At 36.4% G+C, this 21188-nt stretch overlaps 1 protein-coding gene across 3 annotated transcripts in view; it reads right to left on the reverse strand.

The window, feature by feature from the left end:
- The window catches only part of KCNIP4 (potassium voltage-gated channel interacting protein 4), a 1204862-nt gene that overhangs the window by 962582 nt on the left and 221092 nt on the right, over window positions 1-21188 (reverse strand). Inside the window, exon 1 of one of the 3 annotated variants that reach the window (XM_032271873.1) lies at window positions 1545-4617. The exons of the other annotated variants lie outside the window; for them this stretch is intronic. Coding sequence (XP_032127764.1) covers window positions 1545-1632 — 88 coding nt within the window. The 5' untranslated portion in view covers window positions 1633-4617. Of the gene's footprint in view, window positions 1-1544; window positions 4618-21188 lie in introns of those variants that run through there. 3 annotated transcript variants of the gene reach the window in all.

Genomic DNA, 21188 nt, shown 5'->3' on the forward strand with positions numbered 1-21188 from the left:
AAGCTTTCTTTTATAAAATATTTATCTAATTTCATGGCAAGGTAAAAGATCGCCTCTTGCTCACTGTCAAATGTGACATGATATCATAAATGGCACATCATCCTCACTTGAATGTTTTAAAGCTAATAGGAAGGCAATGTGAAAGTCATATAGACAGGACTAAACATTTGTAATCTAAAGGTGAAGACTGCGTAAGAAACACATTAGAGCTCCGAGCTGGCAAAAGTCAGAAACAGACTCAATGATTATGCCTTAAAAAGTATCAAAAGTCATCACAATTTGCACTACCTAAAGATTAAAATGTGGACTGTAACAGGAAATTAACATAATGATATTAACAATCCTTTTAATATCTATTAATATTTAATAATGTTCTCTGAAATCATTTGTCAGTTATTCTCTTAAAATGGTTGTCCCTTATCACACTAACATAATTGCATGGGCAATTTTGTTAATTATCGTGAAGACTTGACTTTCTTAGGTAAAGTGTTGCTCAAATTCATCTCTCAGCCTTATATCAGCAAAAGATCACCTCTTATTCATTTTCGGATGTGACATATCATAAATGGCACATCATCCTTACATCATCCTTATTTACAGTGTGTGTTTCTTTACTAACTCTTTTCTCTTTATTTAGATTAAAGAAGACAAATATAGGTCAGTATTTGAAAAATAAAGCTCACAACAGTTCTTTATGACCAGAATCAAAGTGTAGTGTTCTATTGACTAAGCTTTGTCTCTCAGAAGTTTGATGATCTATTAAAAAATATATATTATCAGTGTCAAGTAATTTTGGTCCCACCTGTCACTAAATTAATGACAGCATTGCCTAGGAAGTTCATGGGAAACAAAACTGTTGGTTTAGCCTCATAATTGTGGAACATCTTAAAAATATTTTCTTGCTATCAACACTTAGATTTAAATAGAGTTTCTATTTCAATAGTGCAAATTTTAAAACATTGAAATTCACTGCAATGAAACAAATATCAAACCTCGCATGGACATTTTACTCTTCAGCTGTTTTCAGATTTTGCTCACATTTTGCAAGGAACTCACAGATCCAAAGGAAATGTCCTTAACTCTTTCACTGCCAAGCCCTATGATCAAGCACGGAAAATAACCTATGGATTATAATAATCAAAGAGTTCCAGAGAATTTCTAAATACCTGAAGGAAGAAAATCTGTGTGCTTTTCCAGTAAACTGCAGCAAGCAGGAAAGAAGAGAAAAACCCTTTGCACAATCATGTATTTAAAGAAAAAAAAAATCTTTCTACTCTGCAGATGCTGTTTCCTGAAATTTACCAGCAACACTGCCTTGAAGACATAAAAAAATACATCCACAGAATTCAGTTCTACCCCCAAAAGAGCTGCACTGCACACATTTTTAGAAACATAAATCTCAGCAAATATTCACAATTGCATTTTATTGACAACATTAAAAATAATCACAACAAAGAAATAGTGAGCCTTTCCTATTCCATGTCAACTTCATTACCACGCTGTACTAGCCTCTATTAAAAAAAAAAAAAAAAAAAAGTCATTACCTGTATGAAGAGAACCTGTTAATAGTCTGAGAAGGTACTGGGCAAATTTCAATATTTCACGTTTACACCGCTTTCTACAGCCACTCATCTTAAGCAACAAGGTATTCCTCTGAGAAGAGCCAGAAGTCTTTGCCAATAATAATATTAAAAAAAAAAAAAACAGTCTCTGAGGAGAAACTTCTGTCTCAGTTTATGCACAGGCTGCCTTACAACTCCTGTGGAATTAGCTGTTAGTGCCTCAATCAGAAATTCCTTTAAAATGCTAGAGAAGCCAGATACAGCTACAACAGTAACTGGGAGGTGAGAAAACACGGCTACTCAATGTGGTGGCCAAGTTCTTCTGTGGCAACAGATAGGCTGCCAGTTTACACTTGTAGTAACCCAGCTCTGGTTCGGCTCGGCATCCCCTCTCCAGAAGCAGTTGCAATCTCACAGACCATTCAGAGGGAGGCGGGGCCTGCAATGCCAGCTCATCAGTGAATCAGCATGTAAGCAGGTGAGAAGACAGATGACAGGTCACTGGGTCTGGAACCCTTCGGATACCAATAAAGGGAACCTGTGAGTGCAATCTAGCCTGCTGGGGAGGAATCTCAGGGCCCGAGGCTGTACAAAATGATTCCCAGAAAGAGGAGGTGGGGAGAGGGAAGCATGCTGCTCAAGGTCAGACATCAGACAACTCCCTGACACAGTGTTAATCAGATTCAGGAAGCCTAAATGGGGGAAAGGCAAGGCTCATTTGAGAAGTTGACCCTGATTCTAAACAGAGTTGAAGATTCACCACCAAATGGGGACAATGCTATTTTGTCACAGATAAATATATTCTTCTTCATGGGCTTAGAAGTCGAAAACAAGCTGTTTCTTAAAACTGGCTACATTTTCTGCACAGCGCAGGCTCAGGTATTTGGAAATTAGGATACATAATTGCCTCCTTTAAAACACAGTAGCCTAGAAACCACAAATTTTAAGCCCTCTACCTTGGCAACAGAGCTCCAAAACTAATTTGCTGCACTGCCCTAAGAGAAAGACGTGCCTCAGTTTCTTCATATTTCAAAAAGCAAACACAACCATCTCCTTACCAATTGACTTTTTTTAAAGTTAATAGTGAAAACAATGGCAAGGATTTGCAATTTTCACAAAGTACCTTTCTTTTAAGACATTGGGATAGAGGTAGTTGCTGTGAAAGCCAGAAAACTATAGGGTTGCCTTCTCTGAAAAAGTGATTTTCCTGAATTCTTGGGTGTCTTAAGCAGTTTTTAGGATTTTCCTACACTTCTAATTTATACTCCCAGAGTTTTTGTTTTTGATTTTTTGTTTGTTCTGTATAAATATTCGTGAGATTTAGCACAGATGGGGCCATATCTTAATACCTAGACAAATCTTTTGGCTTCTTTTTCTGACTGTTGCAACAGTTCTAGTTAAAACTGATATTTCCCAACAATACTACATATGAAATGATGTTCTTCTACACTTAAGAAAGAAGCACTCCTGGAATGATAGACCGAATTACATTGAATGGAGGAGGCTCGTTCTCTTCTAGAACTCTTACCCATTTCCACGAGTCTCAGCGGTCTAACCATTCTAACTATTTAAATTGAATAACAAAGCATGCTTTCTATGAATTTCCAGAACTTTAATAAAAAGTATTTAAGATATAAACAGATCCATACACAGTGATCAGCAATATCCTTTTATGAAGTTCTTGCTCTTACACATTTTCCATGAATGATGGCATCCTTAAGTTTGAAATAGGCAGAAGAAATACACAATTGTAGTTCAATAGTTGGTTTAATTAGTTGAACACCCCATTTCTTATCTACAAAAGTGGGAATAGAATGTATATTTTACTTGTTGAAGGGTAAGATAAGATAGGGTATGGGCAACCTTAAGCACAGCACTTTCATTCATAGATGTAGCAATTATATGCTGAGCACCTATTATGTTCCAGACATGGTTCTGTGTGCTGGGAACACAATAGTAACTGAGAAAGGTAAAGCCTCTGTTCTCATGCAGCTTACACCTCAACAAAGAAAACATCAAATTACCAAGTAACAAATAAGAACATATCCCATATGAGTAAGTGCTGTTGAACCAGGAGAGAGCATTAAAACCAGGCTGGCAGAACAGAAAGTGAGTAGGTTGAGAGGTCAGGAAAGAGATCTCTAAGAAAAGAAGTTAAGGTGGAGTTTGAATTACAAGAAGGAACTGACCGTAAGATGTTTAGGGAACAGGGTATCTTGGCTGGAGGAAACAGCTTGTGCAAATATCCCAAGCTGGGAATGAGCTTGGCATCCTCAAGGAATAGAAAGAAGGGTGTGGCTGCTGAAACATGCTGAGCCAGGAGAGACTTCTGGGAGACATTTTCATGGATAAAGTCAGGGGCTACAGTATGTGAAATAAGGGATTTAGATTTCAGTGTATTTGCCAGGAAGCCACTCTAGGGAATAGGAGACTTGTGTGATCTGTCTGCTATGTAAAGGATGAACTGTTAGGGAGCAAGAGTGGAAGAAAAGACACATGTGAGGGGTATCACAGTGGTCCAGGTGAGAAACGATGGTGGTATGGCCTGGAGTGGAAATCCAGCTAGTGAGTTTCTGGATATAATTGAAAACAGAATCAGTACACTTTGGTATATTGAATAGGGACATAAGGGAAAGCAAAGAATTAAGGATGAGTTAGTTTGGGACATGAATAACTGAATGGGTAAATTTAATGAGTTGATGACATAGAAATGCTATGGGATTGCTGGATCATATGATAATTCTGAGTTTTTTGAGATCCTCCACACTGTTTTCTGAAATAGCTGTACTATTATCATTTACATTCTCAATCACAGTATAACCAGATTCCCTTTTCTCTGCATCATCACAATACTTGTTATCTTTTGTCTTTTGGCAAATAGTCATTCTAACAGATGCGCAGTGATAGATCACTGTGATGTTAATTTGCATTTCCCTGATGATTAGGACTGTTGAATGTTTTTTCAGGAACCTGTGGGTCATTTCTATGTATTCTTTTGAGAAATGCCTGTTCGGGTTCTTTGCTCATTTTTAAAATCAAGTTATTTGTTTTCTTGCTATTGAGCTGTTTGATTTTCTTACATATTTTGGATATTACCCCGTATCAGAAGTATAGCTGTAAATATTTTCTCCTAACTGTGGGTCATCTTTTCAGTGTTTTGTTGCTGTTGTTGTTGTTGTTGTTGTTTTGCTGTGCAGAAGCTTTTTAGTTTGCTGCAATTTCATTTCTCTATTTTTGCTTTTGTTGCCTGTGCTTTTGGGGTCCTATATGAGAAATCATTGTCCATATCAATGTCCCGAAGCTTTTCCCCTATATTGCAGTAGTGTCACACAGTTTCAGGTTTTACATTCAAGTCTTTAATCTATTTTGAGTTAATGTTTTTGTACACAATGTGAGATAAGGGGCTAGTTTCATTCTTCTACATGCGGTTATCCAGTTTTCCCAACACCTTTTTTTTCTTAATAGGAAAAAGCAATTATTTTATTTTATATAAATTATACCTCAATAAAGCTGAGTTTAAAAAATCAACGGCTAGAAAGGCAGCAAACCACATTGCCATGTATGTACCTATGCAACAATCTTGCATGTTCTTCACATGTACTCCAAAACCTAAAATGCAATAAAAAATATATGTATATGTATATGTATATGTATATATATGTATGTGTGTGTGTGTGTATATATATATATATATATATATATGTATATGTATAAAATCAATGGCTAAACAAAGCAAAGCACCATTAAATTGCTATTTTGAAGATTTATAACAAATGATGAGTACTGTATCTTTATGGTAACTTTTCTTTGCCAGAGATCTCACACATAAAAATGACGCATGTAGATCTCCCAACACCTTCTATTGAAGAAACTGTCCTTTCCCCATGGTGTGTTCTTGGTTCCTTTGTCAAAACCACTTCTGGGGATATATACCAAAAATTGAAATCAATATATCAAAAGAATCTGCATTTCTGTGTTCATCATGATTCATAATAGCCAAGATACGAAAGCAACCTAAGTGTTCAGCAACAAATGAATGGATAAAAATTAATGTGGTATATATACACATTGGAATACTATACAGCCTTATAAAAATTAGGAAATTCTGTCATTTGTGACAATATGGAAGAACCTCAATGATGTTATGCTAAGTTAAAGAAGCCAGGCACAGAAAGACAAATATTGGATGACCTCACTTATATGTAGAATCTAGAAAAGTTGAACTCATAGGAACAGGGAGTAGAATGATATTTACCAGAGGATGAGAGGGAAGGGCTGATAGAAAAAGGAAAAATATTGGTCAAAGGGTACAAAATTTCAGTTAAACAGGAGGAATACATTTTACTGATCAATTGTACAGTGTGATGACCATAGCTACTAATAACATATCTTTCAAAATTGTGAAAAGAGTAGATTTTAACCATTCTCACCACAGAACAATAAGTAGATGACGTAATCAAATTGTTAATCTACTTGATTTAATTTTTCTGGAATAACCACATATATCAAAACATCATATTGTACCCCATAACTATATGCCAAGTATTATTTGCCAATTAAAAACTTTGAAATATAAATAAATACAAATTAATACTATGTGTAGTCTTCTACGTTAAGAAAATCAAAAGTTCTGCTTTAGATATATTAGAATTTAGATATTTATAATGTACTCAAAAATTAAGATGGAAGTTTTAATTAATTCATTTAAAATACTTTTTTCTTTTGTTTTGTTTTGTTTTGTTTTGTTTGACAGAGTCTCTCTCTGTCACCCTGGCTGAATGTAGTGGCATGACCTGGGCTCATAGCAACCTCTACCTCCTGGGTTCAAGTGATTCTCCTGCCTCAGCCTCCCTAGTAACTGGGATTGTAGGTGCCCACTGCCACGCCTGGCTAATTTTTGTACTTTTAGTAGAGATGTAGTTTCACCATGTTGGCCAGGCTGGTCTCAAACTGCTTACCTCAGATGATCTGCCTGCCTTGGCCTCCCAAAATGCTGGGATTACAGGCGTGAGTCCCACACTCAGCCTATTAAAAATACTATATAAAAAAAGAGATATGATTAGGAAACCCACAAATGTCAAAAGGATAACAGATGTGTTGGTCAGTGCAGGATGCTACAACAAAATACCGTACTCTGGGTAGCTAAAAAAAAATAGATATTTCTCAAAATTCTGCAGACTGTGAAGCCCAAGATCGAGGTGCCAGAATATTCAGATTCTGGTGAGGGCCCTCTTCATAGCTTGTAGAGTGCGGTCTTCTCTGCATCCTCACATGAAGGAGAAACAGAGATTTAATGTCGTTTTCCTCTTATAAGGACACTAATTCTATCATGAGCACACCATCCTCATGACACTATTAAAACCTAATGACCTCCAAATGTTGCACCTCCAAATACAATCACATTGGGAGGTTAGGACTTCACATATAAATCCGTGAGCAGGAAAAACAAATATTCATTCCATAAGAGAAGAATACTACAAACAACCCTACAAGATAAATTTCATGAATTACATGAAATGGAACAATTCCTTTAAAAAATGCAAACTAAAATAATAAACTAAAGCTTAAATAGATGATTTAAATAACTTTACACCTGTTAATAAATTTATGTTTTATAAAACTTTTCATAAACAAAATCTTCAGACCACATGGTTTTACCAGACAATTCTACCAAACATGTAAAGAAGAATTAACACTAATTCTTCACAATCTCTTCCAGAAAATAGACAGGAGTTAATACTTTATAATTCATTTTATGGATGTAGCCTTGACAAGACACAAAAACTAGAGAAAGACAACATCATGAAAAAGTAAAGTACAGACAAATATCTCTTACAAGTATGGACTCCAAAATCCTTAAGAAAATATTATCAAAGAGAAATTAGCAACATATAAAAAGAAATATGTTGGCAGGAGTGTAAATTAATTCAATCACGGTGGAAGACAGTGTGGTGATTCCTCAAGGATATAGAAATAGAAACACCATTTGACCCAGCAATCCCATTACCAGGTATAGACCCAAAAGATCATAAATCATTCTATTATAAAGACATATGCACACATATGTTTATTGTGACACTGTTCAAAATAGGAAAGACTTGGAACCAACCTAAATGTCCATCAATGATAAATTTTTTTTGAAAAAAAATGAAATGCTTTGGCATGTGTCAAACAAAACATATATCAGATTTATATGCTAAAAATTACAAAAACCCTGATTTAAAAAAAAAAAAAGATGATTTAAATAAAACATAGTAAAGATGTCAGTTATTTCCCAAATTGATATATAGGTTTACTGCAATTGCAAGCAAAAGTCCAACAAAACTTTTCCAATATAGATGAGATTGTTCAAAAATGTATATAGATGTACAAAGGAACTAGAATAGCTAGCACAATTTTGAAAAGTAAGTCTTGAAATCAGGTAGAATGATTTTAAGACTTATATGGCTGCAGTTCTCATGTTTGTGAGGGATGGTTAGAGCAACAGATGAGCACATGGTTCAGTGGAACAGAGAGTGGAAAACCCAGAAATTGAGCTACACAATTATGCACACCTGATTTTTGACAAAGATGCAAGAGCAGATATTCAATGGAGGAAAGATAGCCTTTCAAGAAGTGATACTGGAGCAAATGGACTTCCATAGGCAAGAACTCAACCTTTGTGAAGACCTCAGACCTTGTATAAAATTTAGCTCACAATCGATCACAGGCTTAAATGTAAAATGTAAAACTGTTAATGTTTTAGAGAAAAAAAGAGAAAAATTTTCAGAATCTAGGGCTAGGCAGAGTCCTTAACAATGCTCACTGCTAGTAATACTGATTTTTTTCAAGTAGTATATATTCCAGAAACATGAGCCACAAAAGAAAAAATTATAAATTAGATGCCATCAAAGTTTAATACTTTCACTCATCAGAGACCCTGTCAAGACAATGAAAAGACAACATACAGAGTGAAAGTAAATATCTGCAAATCACTTATCTGACAAAGGATATGTATCTAGAATATATAAAAACTTTGAATATTCAATAGAGAAGCACACAGTCCAATTAGAACATGAGCAAAAAACATGGAGAGACATTTTACCAAAAAGATAAAACAGACGGTAAGCACATGAAAACATATTTAACAGCATTACTAATCATTGAAATGCAGACTAATACTACAATGAGTTATTACTTTACATCCATTAGAATGGCTAAAATAAAATCAAAAATAGTGTCAAGACCAATTGTTGGCAAGGACACAGAAAAGCTGGATCACTCATACACTGCCAGTGAAAATGTAAAATGGTACAGTCACTCTGGAAAACAGTCTGGTGGCATCTTAAAATTCTGAACATATGTCAACTACAATACTCAGCAGTTGTACTCCTGAGCATTTATTCCAGAGAAATAAAAATTTATTTTCACACAAAAACCTGTACATGGATACTTACAGTATTTTTACTTGTCATAGTCCTAATCTGGAAACAACCTGGATACCCTTTAATGGGTGAATGGTTAAAGAAATTGTGTACGTCCAAACCCTGCGATACCACACAGCAATAAAAAGGAATGAACGATTGATAGGCACAATTTAGAAGGATCTGAAGGGAATTACATTGAGTGAAAATGCCAGTCTCAAAAGATTACATACCACATTATTCCATTCATATAACATTCTTAAAATGACAGAATTATAAAAGTGGAGAACAGATTAGCAGATGCCAAGGATTAAGAAAAGGGTAGGGGGTGGAAGTAAGTGGTTTTGCTATGAAAGTGCAACATGGCAGATCTTAGTGGTGAAGTCTTCTGTATCCTTATTGTATCAATGTTGATATCTGAGTCGTGATATTTTATTATAGTTTTGTAAGATGTTGCCATTGCAGAAAACAGTAAATTGTATACTGCATCTCCCTTTATTATTTGCTTATAATTGCATGCTAATCCACAATTATTACCAAATAAAAAGTTAATGAAAAATTTAATAAATAAAATTTTGAAAATACCTTTTGACCCCTACTATGCATTACTGTTTTAGGTGCTGAACATACAGGAGTGAATCCAACAGACAAAACTGGTGTCTCATGGAGCTTATAATGGGGAATAGGGAAAGAAACAACAGAATAGGCAAAGAGGCACTGAGTATGCCAAATGGAGGGAAGGGATGGCAGGGCATGTAAAGCTAAATAATAACAATAGTCCTTATGAGAAAGTGAGGATGTTTAAGTAAAATTTGAAGGTGGTGTAAAAGAGAATCATGTAAATACCTGGAATGTGCACACAGGTACTTTCTCTGTATATGTAACTTTCTGTAGACTCTGGATAATCAGACAATACTCCACAAATCAATCTGTTTGAAAACTTTCTTAAAATCAGCCCTCTTTTTTGAATCCCAGAGGATTCATTTTTCACATCGAAGTCTAGAGCACCAGTATTATCAATATTTTCTCCAGGGAAAGCAATTACTAATCACCAATTGTGTTGGATGTGTGCAAGGATTCCACTGCCTTTATCTATGTATTGTTGGGGAGTGTGTAGGGAAAATAATGTTGTTTAATGCTATCCTTGGGAAAACACAAAATATAATTAGGAAGAGAACTATACAAATATCACAGAGTTATTAGAAAACAAAAATGTTCTTTTAATGATCAGCTAATTTGGATTAGCTATAACTACCGCTAGCAGTAACATCAAGAATTAAGGGTTGCATGTTCAATAATAACAGATGTCTTTAATATTTCAGATATGTTTGAGCAAAGCCACAATCATTTAAAGAAATATAAGTGAACAACTCATAAGGGCTTAAAAGCTTTCTAAATGAACCAGTTTGGGCACATGGTAAGGAGACTACTAAAATTCCTAACAGTAAAGTTACAGAAAAATTTAATTTAAATGCAAACCAGCTCATCATGTGATAAGAACAAAAGGTTCTGTGATGAGCGATGATTCCACAAGCAACTACTGGTCATGTGAAATAAGTTACAGAAGGACATAGAAGTGTAGGCTCATTTCAAGATATATTTCTCCTAATTGCATTTTGGAGGAAATGTTTTTCAGAGCAGTTCTTTTAGATAAGGCCAAAGTCCAAGTATAGGAAATCTTAAATGCACTTAGATGATCCTCCTTGCTTCTTAGAATGGAAAAATAAATATGACTGATTGATTAAGGGAAGAGGATTGGCTTCTTTTCAAGGAATAAGGAGTGTATAGTGATTCCCAAGAAGATTCGTCTCACAATGGAGTTTTCTTGCAAAGACTCTTGGTGTAGTCTGTGTATCTCAGTGAGAATAGACACTGTTATGTCTTTCAAATTGTCACAAGTTGCAAAATTAAACATGTGCAGCATAAAAATAGCACACCATGGGGCTGCAAAGAGAAGCAGAGCAGAGCTTGCAGCAAAGTCACAGGTTTTGAAAGTGGGTCTTGATAAAATATCAGCCTAGCTAGTGTCCATTAGAGAGGAATTCCCCAATGCCAGGACCATTATTATTCCAAAAGCTGTTTCCCTACTTCAATGAGTAAAGAGTCTGCCATGACATTCCCAACATTTGCACCAACTTTGGTTATAGCTCTGTGACTACAAAGCAAGTCAAAATCAACCCTACTAGCATGAGAAGTCCTCTTTTAGTGTACCTAGGTCTGAATCAAACACAAACCATATGATACATATTTTAGGTAATGTGTAAATGATGCAGTTACTGAGGTTTCCTGTCGTAATCTAATATCACACAATGGAGACTAAACCACTGATAGCTATGAGGATTCTGTATCACCTTGGTATTAAATGAATGTGATAGTGTGAATATTTACATGTAAATAGATTCATAGAAGTATCTACTAAATACAAATTATGAGCTTTAAAGAGTAAAACAAAACATCCTAGAGGACCAAAGAAGTGAATTTTTTTCTGGAATATGAGATTGAGCTATTCTTTGTTTGGTTTCCTTTTTAAGGAGAACCACTGTTTGTTATTCATGACTGTTCAGAGGTAAGGAAAAGTGTCTATGACATATGTGCATATTTTGGACAAATAGTGCATTGGAAATGTGCACCATGTAGAGCTGAGGCTCCACTGATGAGAGCCCACACACCTAAAACTCTGTCTGAAGGCCTCGTTATTGTTGTTATGGAAGATGGGAGAAGATGTATTTAGCTGAGGGAAAGCCCTGAGGGTCAGAGACAGATGCTTACATCATACTTAAAAGAAAAAAAAATACATTGGAGAGTCCTGTCAATGGAGATAAGACCAGCATCATGGGCTTGGAATTTGGTTACTGTGTCAGCATCCAGGACTTCGAAAAAGGAAAGACTGAGGGGTGAGTAGGGTTAGGGGGCTGAGTTACCAGTAATAGATTTATATCCATATTATAAGAAAAGAGGAATAAGAGGAATAGATTTATACCCAGATTATGAGAAAAGAGGATGAGACATGTTCTCAAGTCCAATATTCCATAAAATTAGGCTGCCGTTGTCCTAAAGAACACACAAACACACACACACACACACACACACACACACACACACACACACGAATGTCAGCTATCACATATATATGTACACACACGAAATCAACTTATGAGAGATTCTTCCCCTCCCCCCCACTCTTTGGTGGGCCATTTAGAATAAGAAACTGGGGTTCTAATTTCACACTGAAACATAATATCAAATTGTTTACCGTTACTCAAATTGTTTACCTTTACTCAGATGAGTTTTCTCAGCTATTAAACAGTCATGCAGTCTCCTGCCTGAGAAAACACATGTAGTTATAGCAAGTATTAAAATAGTATCCTACAATTACATAACCATTTTAAAGTGTTAATATATAAACATTTTTTTTTCTTTATTGAGATCCCCGGAGCTTATCCACTTAATTTTATTCACACTGCTACCCAGTTTTTCTCAAAGTACTATGTTTGGCCTATTTGCACCAGAACCACCTGGAATACCTGTTTAAAATGCAGAATTCTTGGGCCCCGCCTCCAATATATAGACAGAATTCCTAAGTATGGGATAAAGAGTCTTACAGATTTGCTATTTCCTGAGTTCTCAGCAACACAGACTTTTGATAATCAAAGCGACATAAGCCAAATACTATCTTGCAACGAGAAGTCAAAGGAAAGCCAAAGAGCAAGCTGAAGATGACAAAAACTTTGGCACTACAAAATCCCAATCCTAAATAACCTACCAGATATTTCTGCCTAAAGCCGCCTGCAGGTCACTGAGAGGCTGGGATGTGGTCTTGGTAATGCATTCCCAGCTTTCCATTTAAAAACAAATACAAGTGAATCAAGAAAGCCTCATTTTCAATTATATCAAAGGCAATCAATAGGCAGCTTTAAAACAATCAGGTTGCTCATTTGGCCTGAACAAAAGTCATCAATGGCAAGCATTGTGGTGTCCATTGTAAACTAATGGATTTACACAGATTCAGTAACACTATCTTTTTACAGTATTTTATAGATTAGACAGTTAACTAATATTTTAAAACAATTAGGCTGCATATGTGATTTAAACTTTTGAATTAAGCATGCTATTTTTTCCCCTTCCTTTAATTTTTCTGCAGATTAGTATTTTTTAAATTATGTTACACATACTATTAGACTAATATAAATATAAGCAAGCTGAACCCTATCTAAAAATATTTGTGTGTATACATATATATACACAAAAAATTATATATATATATATATATATATATACACACACACACATATATATATAAATATATATATATTTTTTTTTTGAGATGGAGTCTCACCCTGTCTCCCAGGCTGCGGTACAGTGACCCGACCTCGGCTCACTGAAACTTTTGCTTCCCAGGTTCAAACGATTCTCTTGCATCAGCCTCCCAAGTATCTGGGATTACAGTCGTGCATCACTGCACCTAACTAATTTTTGTATTATTTTAGAGATGGGGTTTCACCATGTTGGCCAGACTAGTCTCCAACTCCTGACCTCGTGATCCACCCATCTCGGCCTCCGAAAGTGCTAGGATTATGGGCATAAGCCACTGTGCCTGGCCTGTGTATAATTTTTAAGGGAGAGGCACAGAACTTTCTGTCTCATTCTCTTGTGAGGTAAGATCCCCAAGAAGACAATTGTGAGTCTGGAATAACTAAGTGAAGGACAACAGCATAATAAAAAAGAACTAAAAAGAACAATAAGTGTGCTGACCTTCCCTTAACCCCCATGCAACATATACAGATGATGAGTTAACTCAGTATGCTTTTATTGAGTTTCTGCTTATCAGGTAGAGGTTGGAAGCTGAGTTTTGGATGACGTTAGGATACAAACTGAGTATTTAGAAATGATGATTTAGCATTCAGAAGAAAGGTCAATGTTGAAGGTCACATGTTGATATCATTCCTGAAGACATAGCGATTAAACTGAATATGGATAGAATACCTGAAGGAGACAGAGATGCCCTACAGGCTGTTGTCACATTGTCTCAGTTATAAATGGCATTGCCCTATTTTTCACTTGACATTGAACTGTCTTATGCTATTTCTTTATCATAAACATATGCTAGTTTTTAAGAAAGGAAGATGCAAATAAAATTTTTTTTAAAAAGTTAAGATCAACAAAAAGACAGTCTAAAGATTATGAAAAAGGGTGATATTAAACCAGAAATATTCTTGATTTGTTCAGTAAAAAAGATTTTATTATTTATGTAAACATATAGAAATAATAGAGGCAATGGTATTAGAGAATCATAAAAACATATTTACTCAGTGATGTCTTGTCTATACCAGGTTATAATTCCCTTTCATGTGAGTAATCCCTTTCGTGCTAAAATGTCCACTGATGCTTTTGTAACCACACTAATGCCATAGGCCAAATGCCAAAAGAGAAGCACATATCCTGGTCCAACAGCTAATAATTCCTGACATCATATAATGATAACCACCAAAGCTGCCAGCACATGCAACTTTTAAATTAAATCGGATAGGAGGGCACACATTGGCATGCCATGCTGGAAAATGTAGCAATAGAACAGCAACAAGACATAACTGCTGTCATTTTTCCCAAATTATATATTTTTATTTTGACTTTATATAAGGCAAAATATTAGATTATGTGGAAGATATATACCTCTTTAGTAGTTCCTCCTACAAATCTAAATTCAATTTCGACTAGGTAAAAGCAAAGCTTGGCTCAGAAATCCTCGGTGCCTTTTGAATGTCCTTGAGTGTGTCCTAAGGATTCATTTCCAAACAGCAGTCTGAGGACAATCACACCGCACATGCTCCCCTGAAACTTGCTGCCATACCCCCTTCTCATCAGAGAAGCGTGATTAAATATTCAGGACCCTGCCATCGTGGTGCATAGCAAAGTAATAAAGGGCTTTGACCTCCTCCAGGAAAATCAGTCAGGGAACAAATGCATGACAACAGGTGGTACTAACTACATACTGTAACCAAAAACCACCTAATGCAGTTTTCATGTTACACATTCTCCAGTACGCACTGCAGAAGATGTTGTACTAAAAGCTTTTTCAAATGGATGCTGCAAATTCATATCCATGTGAACTCTCCAGCCAACATGCGCCTGGAGGGGGAGGCAGTGCAATGAGCCCTGGACTGAGTCAGGCTTGTGTCTGGCTCTCTAAAAGACTAAAGTTAGGCAAGTTGCTTCAGGTTTCAGTCTCCTGACATGTAAAATGAAGGTATTATATTAAATAACATCTGTTTTATTTTCCAACTCAAAGAAATCTAAAGATAGAATTCTAAATAGTATTAAACTAGCCAAAGAATACCTTGCGATGTAGATCTACTTCTGTTTATTCATCCCTACCCCTATTGATAAACTTTTAGGATGTTTTCAGTTGTCCTGCTATTTCAAACAATACTGCAATAAACAGCCCTGTAGACATATCTTCACAACATAAAGCTTTATTTTTTCTATAGGTTAATGTCATTAACTTAGAGGCATGTCTACTACATATAATTAAGTAAAAAAGCAAGTTAAGAAGCTATGTACATAATATGATCCTTTTTTTTTTTTTTTTTTGAGATGGAGTCACTCAGACTGGAGTGCAGTGCCATGATCTCAGCTCACTGCAACCTCCGCCTCCTGGGTTCAAGCGATTATCCTGCCTCCTGAGTAGCTGGGATTACAGGTGCGGGCCACCACACCTGGCTAATTTTTTTATTTTTAGTAAAGGTGGGCTTTCACCGTGTTAGTCAGGATGGTCTCGATCTCCTGACCACGTGATCCGCCCCCTAGGCCTCCCAAAGTGCTGGCATTACAGACATGAGTTATCATGCCCGGCCATATGATTCTATTTTCAAGAAATAAAGGCGCATTCTCTATAGGAGTATAGTTCATTTGTATAACACTGCAACCTACTTTCTTGAAAGGAGAGAAGAGATGCTATAAGAAAAAGGAAATGGCAACCAAATGGAAGTTCCCACAATATAAATATATAGAATATAAAACTAAAATGTATAAAAATATAAAACATTTTCATACTTCATGAAAAACTGATTTCATTAAGAGACAAAATATATAGGCAAATTTTAATTGGATTTCTTATGTTACTTTCATATTATTTTGGCAGAAAAGTAACATACAGACAAACAGGAAAGTAATGACCCTATGATGTTCATTTCCCTGAGAAGTTCCAGGACTTCAAAATACCAATGATATCTATTTATTCTCTATGGGAAAGGCACCAGAATGAGAGATTTTCCTGAACTATATGAACTAATATTCACAGGAAACTTCTTAAGTAGGTTTCACTCTCCTTCAAAAAGGATAGGGAAACTGAGGCTGGTAAGTAACTGGTCTGTATTCATTGCAGCATAAATATCATATCTTAAATGTGTACCATTCTTTACCTGACCCCAAACCTGTGCTCTGAAGCATCGTGGAACATCAAAATCCTCTCTGCCTTTTCTACAGCCCCAAAAGTTTCCATTCTCTATATGGGAGCTACTAAAATTACAATAGATAAACCTCTATTTTAAAAGTTTTCAAAACAAAACATAACACACTTGTTTAGAACAAGAATAAATATTACAGAATAATATCCTTTCCATTTAAAAATATTTTTAAAGAATACGATAACTTTATATTGGGTCCTGGATACCATACTTTATTTAGGGAATTTACCAAGAAAGAGCTGGCTTTATTGTAAGTAAAGCAAAATGAACTGGCTTTCTAGTAAGCTGGGTTCAGTCTACTATTACTGGTTCTATACGGTGTCTCCTTGTATGCTAGTGAAACAGGATGGGGGGTGGGAAATTTCCTTCCCATCTTTCACTAGCTCAGAAGTATCTTTTCAATATTTTATAATTTTGCCTTTGGCAAAGGGCTGCTTATCTCCTGGGCATTCTGGCACATCTTGAAGATTACCCCATAGCCAGTGAGCACAGATGGATTATTCTCACAAAAGTTCTTAGGAAATGTCACCTCTCTTGTGGCTTCTTTCTAGATAAGCTCTCCCCATACCTTTCTCCTGAGATAGCCTAGAATCTTGGTTTTTATATTGCTGCAGAAACACAAATTCATTTCCATAAATGTTTACTCCAGCACGTATAGCAGAGACCAATGCTATGGACAAGTGCTGCTGTATGGGATTTAAAAGTAAGTTACCCATTCAGATATTTAAAAAAAAAAATTGGTCATAGCAGCCATTAGTCAACTTAGAATCCCCTCCTTTTTGTTTTTGTTTTTGTTTTTTTAGATGGAGTCTTGCTCTGTCTCCAGGCTGGAGTGCAGTGGCACGATCTCAGCTCACTGCAACCTCCATCTCCTGGGTTCCAGCAATTCTCCTGCCTCAGCCTCCCCAGTAGCTGGGATTATAGATGCCCACCAGCATGCCCAGCTAATTTTTTGTATTTTTTTTTTAAGTAGAGATTGGATTTCACAATGTTGGCCAGGATGGCCTTGATCTCCTGACCTCATGATCTGCCCACCTTGGCCTCCCAAAGCGCTGGGATTACAGGTATGAGCCACCACGCCTGGCTGCCCTCCTTTTTATTTCTAAGTATGCTGCATTCAGGATATAGATTGCATGGGCAATCATTCTAGTATCGGACACCCTGGAAAGAGGAGGACTGTCTTCTTCCTCCCTGTGTCTGAATCACTTTCTGTCCCATCTTCTTTCCTTCCCTATTTTCTTCACTCTCTCCTTCCCTGCCCAGGTCCTACTGAATACGGACTCAGGCCATCTGTGCTTTCTAAGCCAGCTCTTTCAGTCATTGCTCATGATTTTGGCCAAGTCATTTAAAATGTCTAAGCCTCAATTTGCCCATGTGTAAAGGAAGCTAATAATGTCTACCTAATGGACCAATAAATAAGCCCACGATTAGACCCAATAAAATTCTTCTGAGAATTAAATGGTAAAATGTATATTAAACACATTGGAAAGTCTTGTCTACAGGGGCTATTTCATCAATGGAAGTCGTTACTGCTGCTGTTTCTATTAGATTCCAAATTGAAAAGAAAATCTTTCTAAAGCAAATATCAAGTTGGGTCGGGGGAAGCATCTAAAATTCATCTCCGCTAGAGTCAATAAGTTCTAATGTTCAATTGCAGTTCTAACGTTCTGCTAGTAAGTTCTAACGTTCTGCTAGTGAACATTAGAACTTATTAGGGTGACTCTAGTGGAGAGGGTGTGTATGTGTGGGCAGGGCACATATGAAGAGAGGCTGGTGAATGGGTAAAACACACAGTGAAGTAGAAGGAATAAGTTCTAATGTTCAATAACAGAGTAGGGTGACTATAGTGAACAACAATGTGTTGTGTATTTAAAAATTGACAGAAGAAGGACTCAAAATATTTTGAACACTGAGAAATGACAAATGTTCTGCTATTGAACATTAGAACTTATTCCTTCTACCTCACTGTATGTTTTACCCATTCACCAGCCTCTCTTCATATGTGCCCTGCCCACACATACACACCCTCTCCAGCCTTTTTCCCACATCTTCTATTTCTTTCATCATATAAATACTGGCTTTTTAGTCAATGGGGAAAAATTACCAAATTATCACATTTCACAGCATAAGCTCATGTACAAACACATAATTAGACTTCAATCACTCAAAAAATTATAAAATTGAATGAAAAGGATATGAACATGTATGTATTTTCTGATAACAGAGCCCAGAACTTCCATTCAATTCTAAAAAAAAATCTAATAATATAGAAGTGACTCTATACTGGATATACTGTATGTAAATACATCATCAGATTTATTTTTCCCTAAAAACCTAAGGAATAAGTTTAACATACTCCAAAAATATAGTCTAGTGCAGTGTTTTGTCACCTTTGAGATGGTGACCCCTTTGATAGTTTTCTAAAAATTATAAACTTTCTCTGAAGATTAAAAAATTGTAGTCAATAATCGCTATATTTTCAAAGGCTCCTGGGGGTAAATTCTTCCTTATAGAGGCTAGAAATGGAGAGTCCATCTCTCCATTCCTTGATGGACTGACTACTTTACAACCTCCCATGGCATTTCTCTGCTCTGTAATCTCCTTTGTTCTTTGTGAGAAGGCCACAGTGGTGAGTCCTTCTGTATTACTATCTAGAACATGGACAGAGAAGGAAAGAGAGAAGGTGAAGGGGGAAAAAAGAATATGGGACAGAAAGGTAAGAGAGTCAGGCACAGGGAGGAGGGAGAGAGAGACAGGTGAGAAGAAAGAAAGAGAAAGAAGGAAGGGAGGTATTAATGGGGGAAGGAGAAAAAGGGAGGAGAGAATATAACTTGGTCGCTTTTGGTAGGTCAATAAGTAGGTTTATGAGAAACATCTCTTTCAAACCTCTCAACTTGCTTCCCCACTCAACACCGTTGCTCTAAGATGAAGGTGAAGTAATTGAAGACAGGTTGAACTACAGCTTTCAAAGTGACCTATAAATGGATATCATATAGAATGTGTTAATAACTTTTTTATTTTACACTACCATGTTACTCAGCTATCCTTCTTTGTTACTGACAAACTATTTCTTGGAGTATAAATGAGGGGGACAGCCACCTCCTTAGTGAACTAGTGAGCTGAACAAAAAATCCCTTCTATGCCAGTTTTACTCTTTTCTCTTGATACAACATTAGATGACGTCTCTGACATTTGTGGCTACAAGATAAATATTTTCAACTCAATTTAACAAATGTGGAATGGGTTTCTTATAGCTTTCTTATATTGGGCCAAGGAAATAGATAAATTGTATCTACTCTAAAAATTGAGAGGACTCTAAATGTCAGGGTTGAGTTGTATCCATCAATAAAAAAAAGTCCTAACTGAAAAGTTGTTTTCTAAAAATCAATTTGCTTCCTTCTTGAAAATATCTACTGTTTTCATAATATGGTTTTCAATCTTTTCTTTGTGCTTCTGATATCATAATTGCAAAATATTTCACTTGACTCTGCATTATTTATTCACCCATCAATCAAACATTTATTAGGGAAGGAACTGTAAAATCAGGTTACTTTGATACAACTTCTCTGATTTCTTTAAGGTCAACATTAAAGTGGAGACACCTGGGATCTAAATAACTGGAGGGAATTTGTGCACAAAATGTATTAGTATCACCATTGAAAAGCCTCTTTTATCCTAATCTGAAGTTTATGGGGAGGTGCTAAAACTAAGAATAAAACAAATCATTCTTGGCCAGCTTTGATAGTCAGATATTTGTCTACAAGACTCCCAAGTCTATTAGCAAAGTGGTTCAGTTCATGTACAGGGCCAACATAGTCACCTTTTTTAAATTTTAATATTAATATTTGATACAGAGTCTCGCTGTTGCCTAGGCTAGAGTGCAACGGCATGATCTCAGCTCACCGCAAACTCTGCCTTCTGGTTCAAGTGATTCTTCTGCCTCAGCCTCCTGAGTAGCTGGGATTACAGGCACATGGCACCACACCTGGTTAATTTTTGTATTTTTAGTAGAGACAGGTTTTTGCCATGTTGGTCAGGATGGTCTCGAAGTCCCTACCTCAGGTGATCATGTGCCTCGGCCTCCCAAAGTGCTGGGATTACAGGCACGAGCCACTGCCACCCTGCCCAGGCAAACTCAGTCTTTACTTTCTGAGAGGAGGCAAAAACTTTTACTTCCTTGAAACCCTATACTGAGGAGTTACTGGGTAAAGTTAGAAAAGTTATAGGATAGTCTGATGGACATGTTTACCCCAACAAGTGAGTCAGCTTAAATCACATCTACTGCCTTCCAGCCTGATTATTAACCCATTTGTTTCCTCATCTCCAAAGCTGGTCGTGACTCATCCCATGCTAAACTGGCCTCATTGAAGGGAACAAGGGGCTGTGACCTGATATTAATGTCACTTAGTTCCTATAGCCATTCCTCCTTTTGGGGTGACTGACTATTCAGAACTCAAGTGTAGGTAAATTTAGAAATACCTTGTAAGAAGCCACTTCTCTCCATACCCAGGCAGATGGAGTGAAGCAAGTTCTCATTTTGGGCTGGTATGCCCACTGTCCTTCTAAAGGTGAAACTACCACATTGGAATTTCTTAATGTATTTCCCCATCTGACACGTTTCAGGGATGCTTGCAAATCTCACCTTTTTCTCTTACACACATTGTTTTCATAGGCCAGTGTTTCTCAAACTCAGCACTATTTTGGTCCAAATATTTTGTTTTGTTTTGTTTTGTTTTGGAGGGCTTCCCTGTGTATCATAG

Source organism: Sapajus apella, unplaced genomic scaffold (assembly GCF_009761245.1).
Source record: "Sapajus apella isolate SASKATOON/1434 unplaced genomic scaffold, GSC_monkey_1.0 scaffold5, whole genome shotgun sequence".
Taxonomy (NCBI): domain Eukaryota; kingdom Metazoa; phylum Chordata; class Mammalia; order Primates; family Cebidae; genus Sapajus; species Sapajus apella.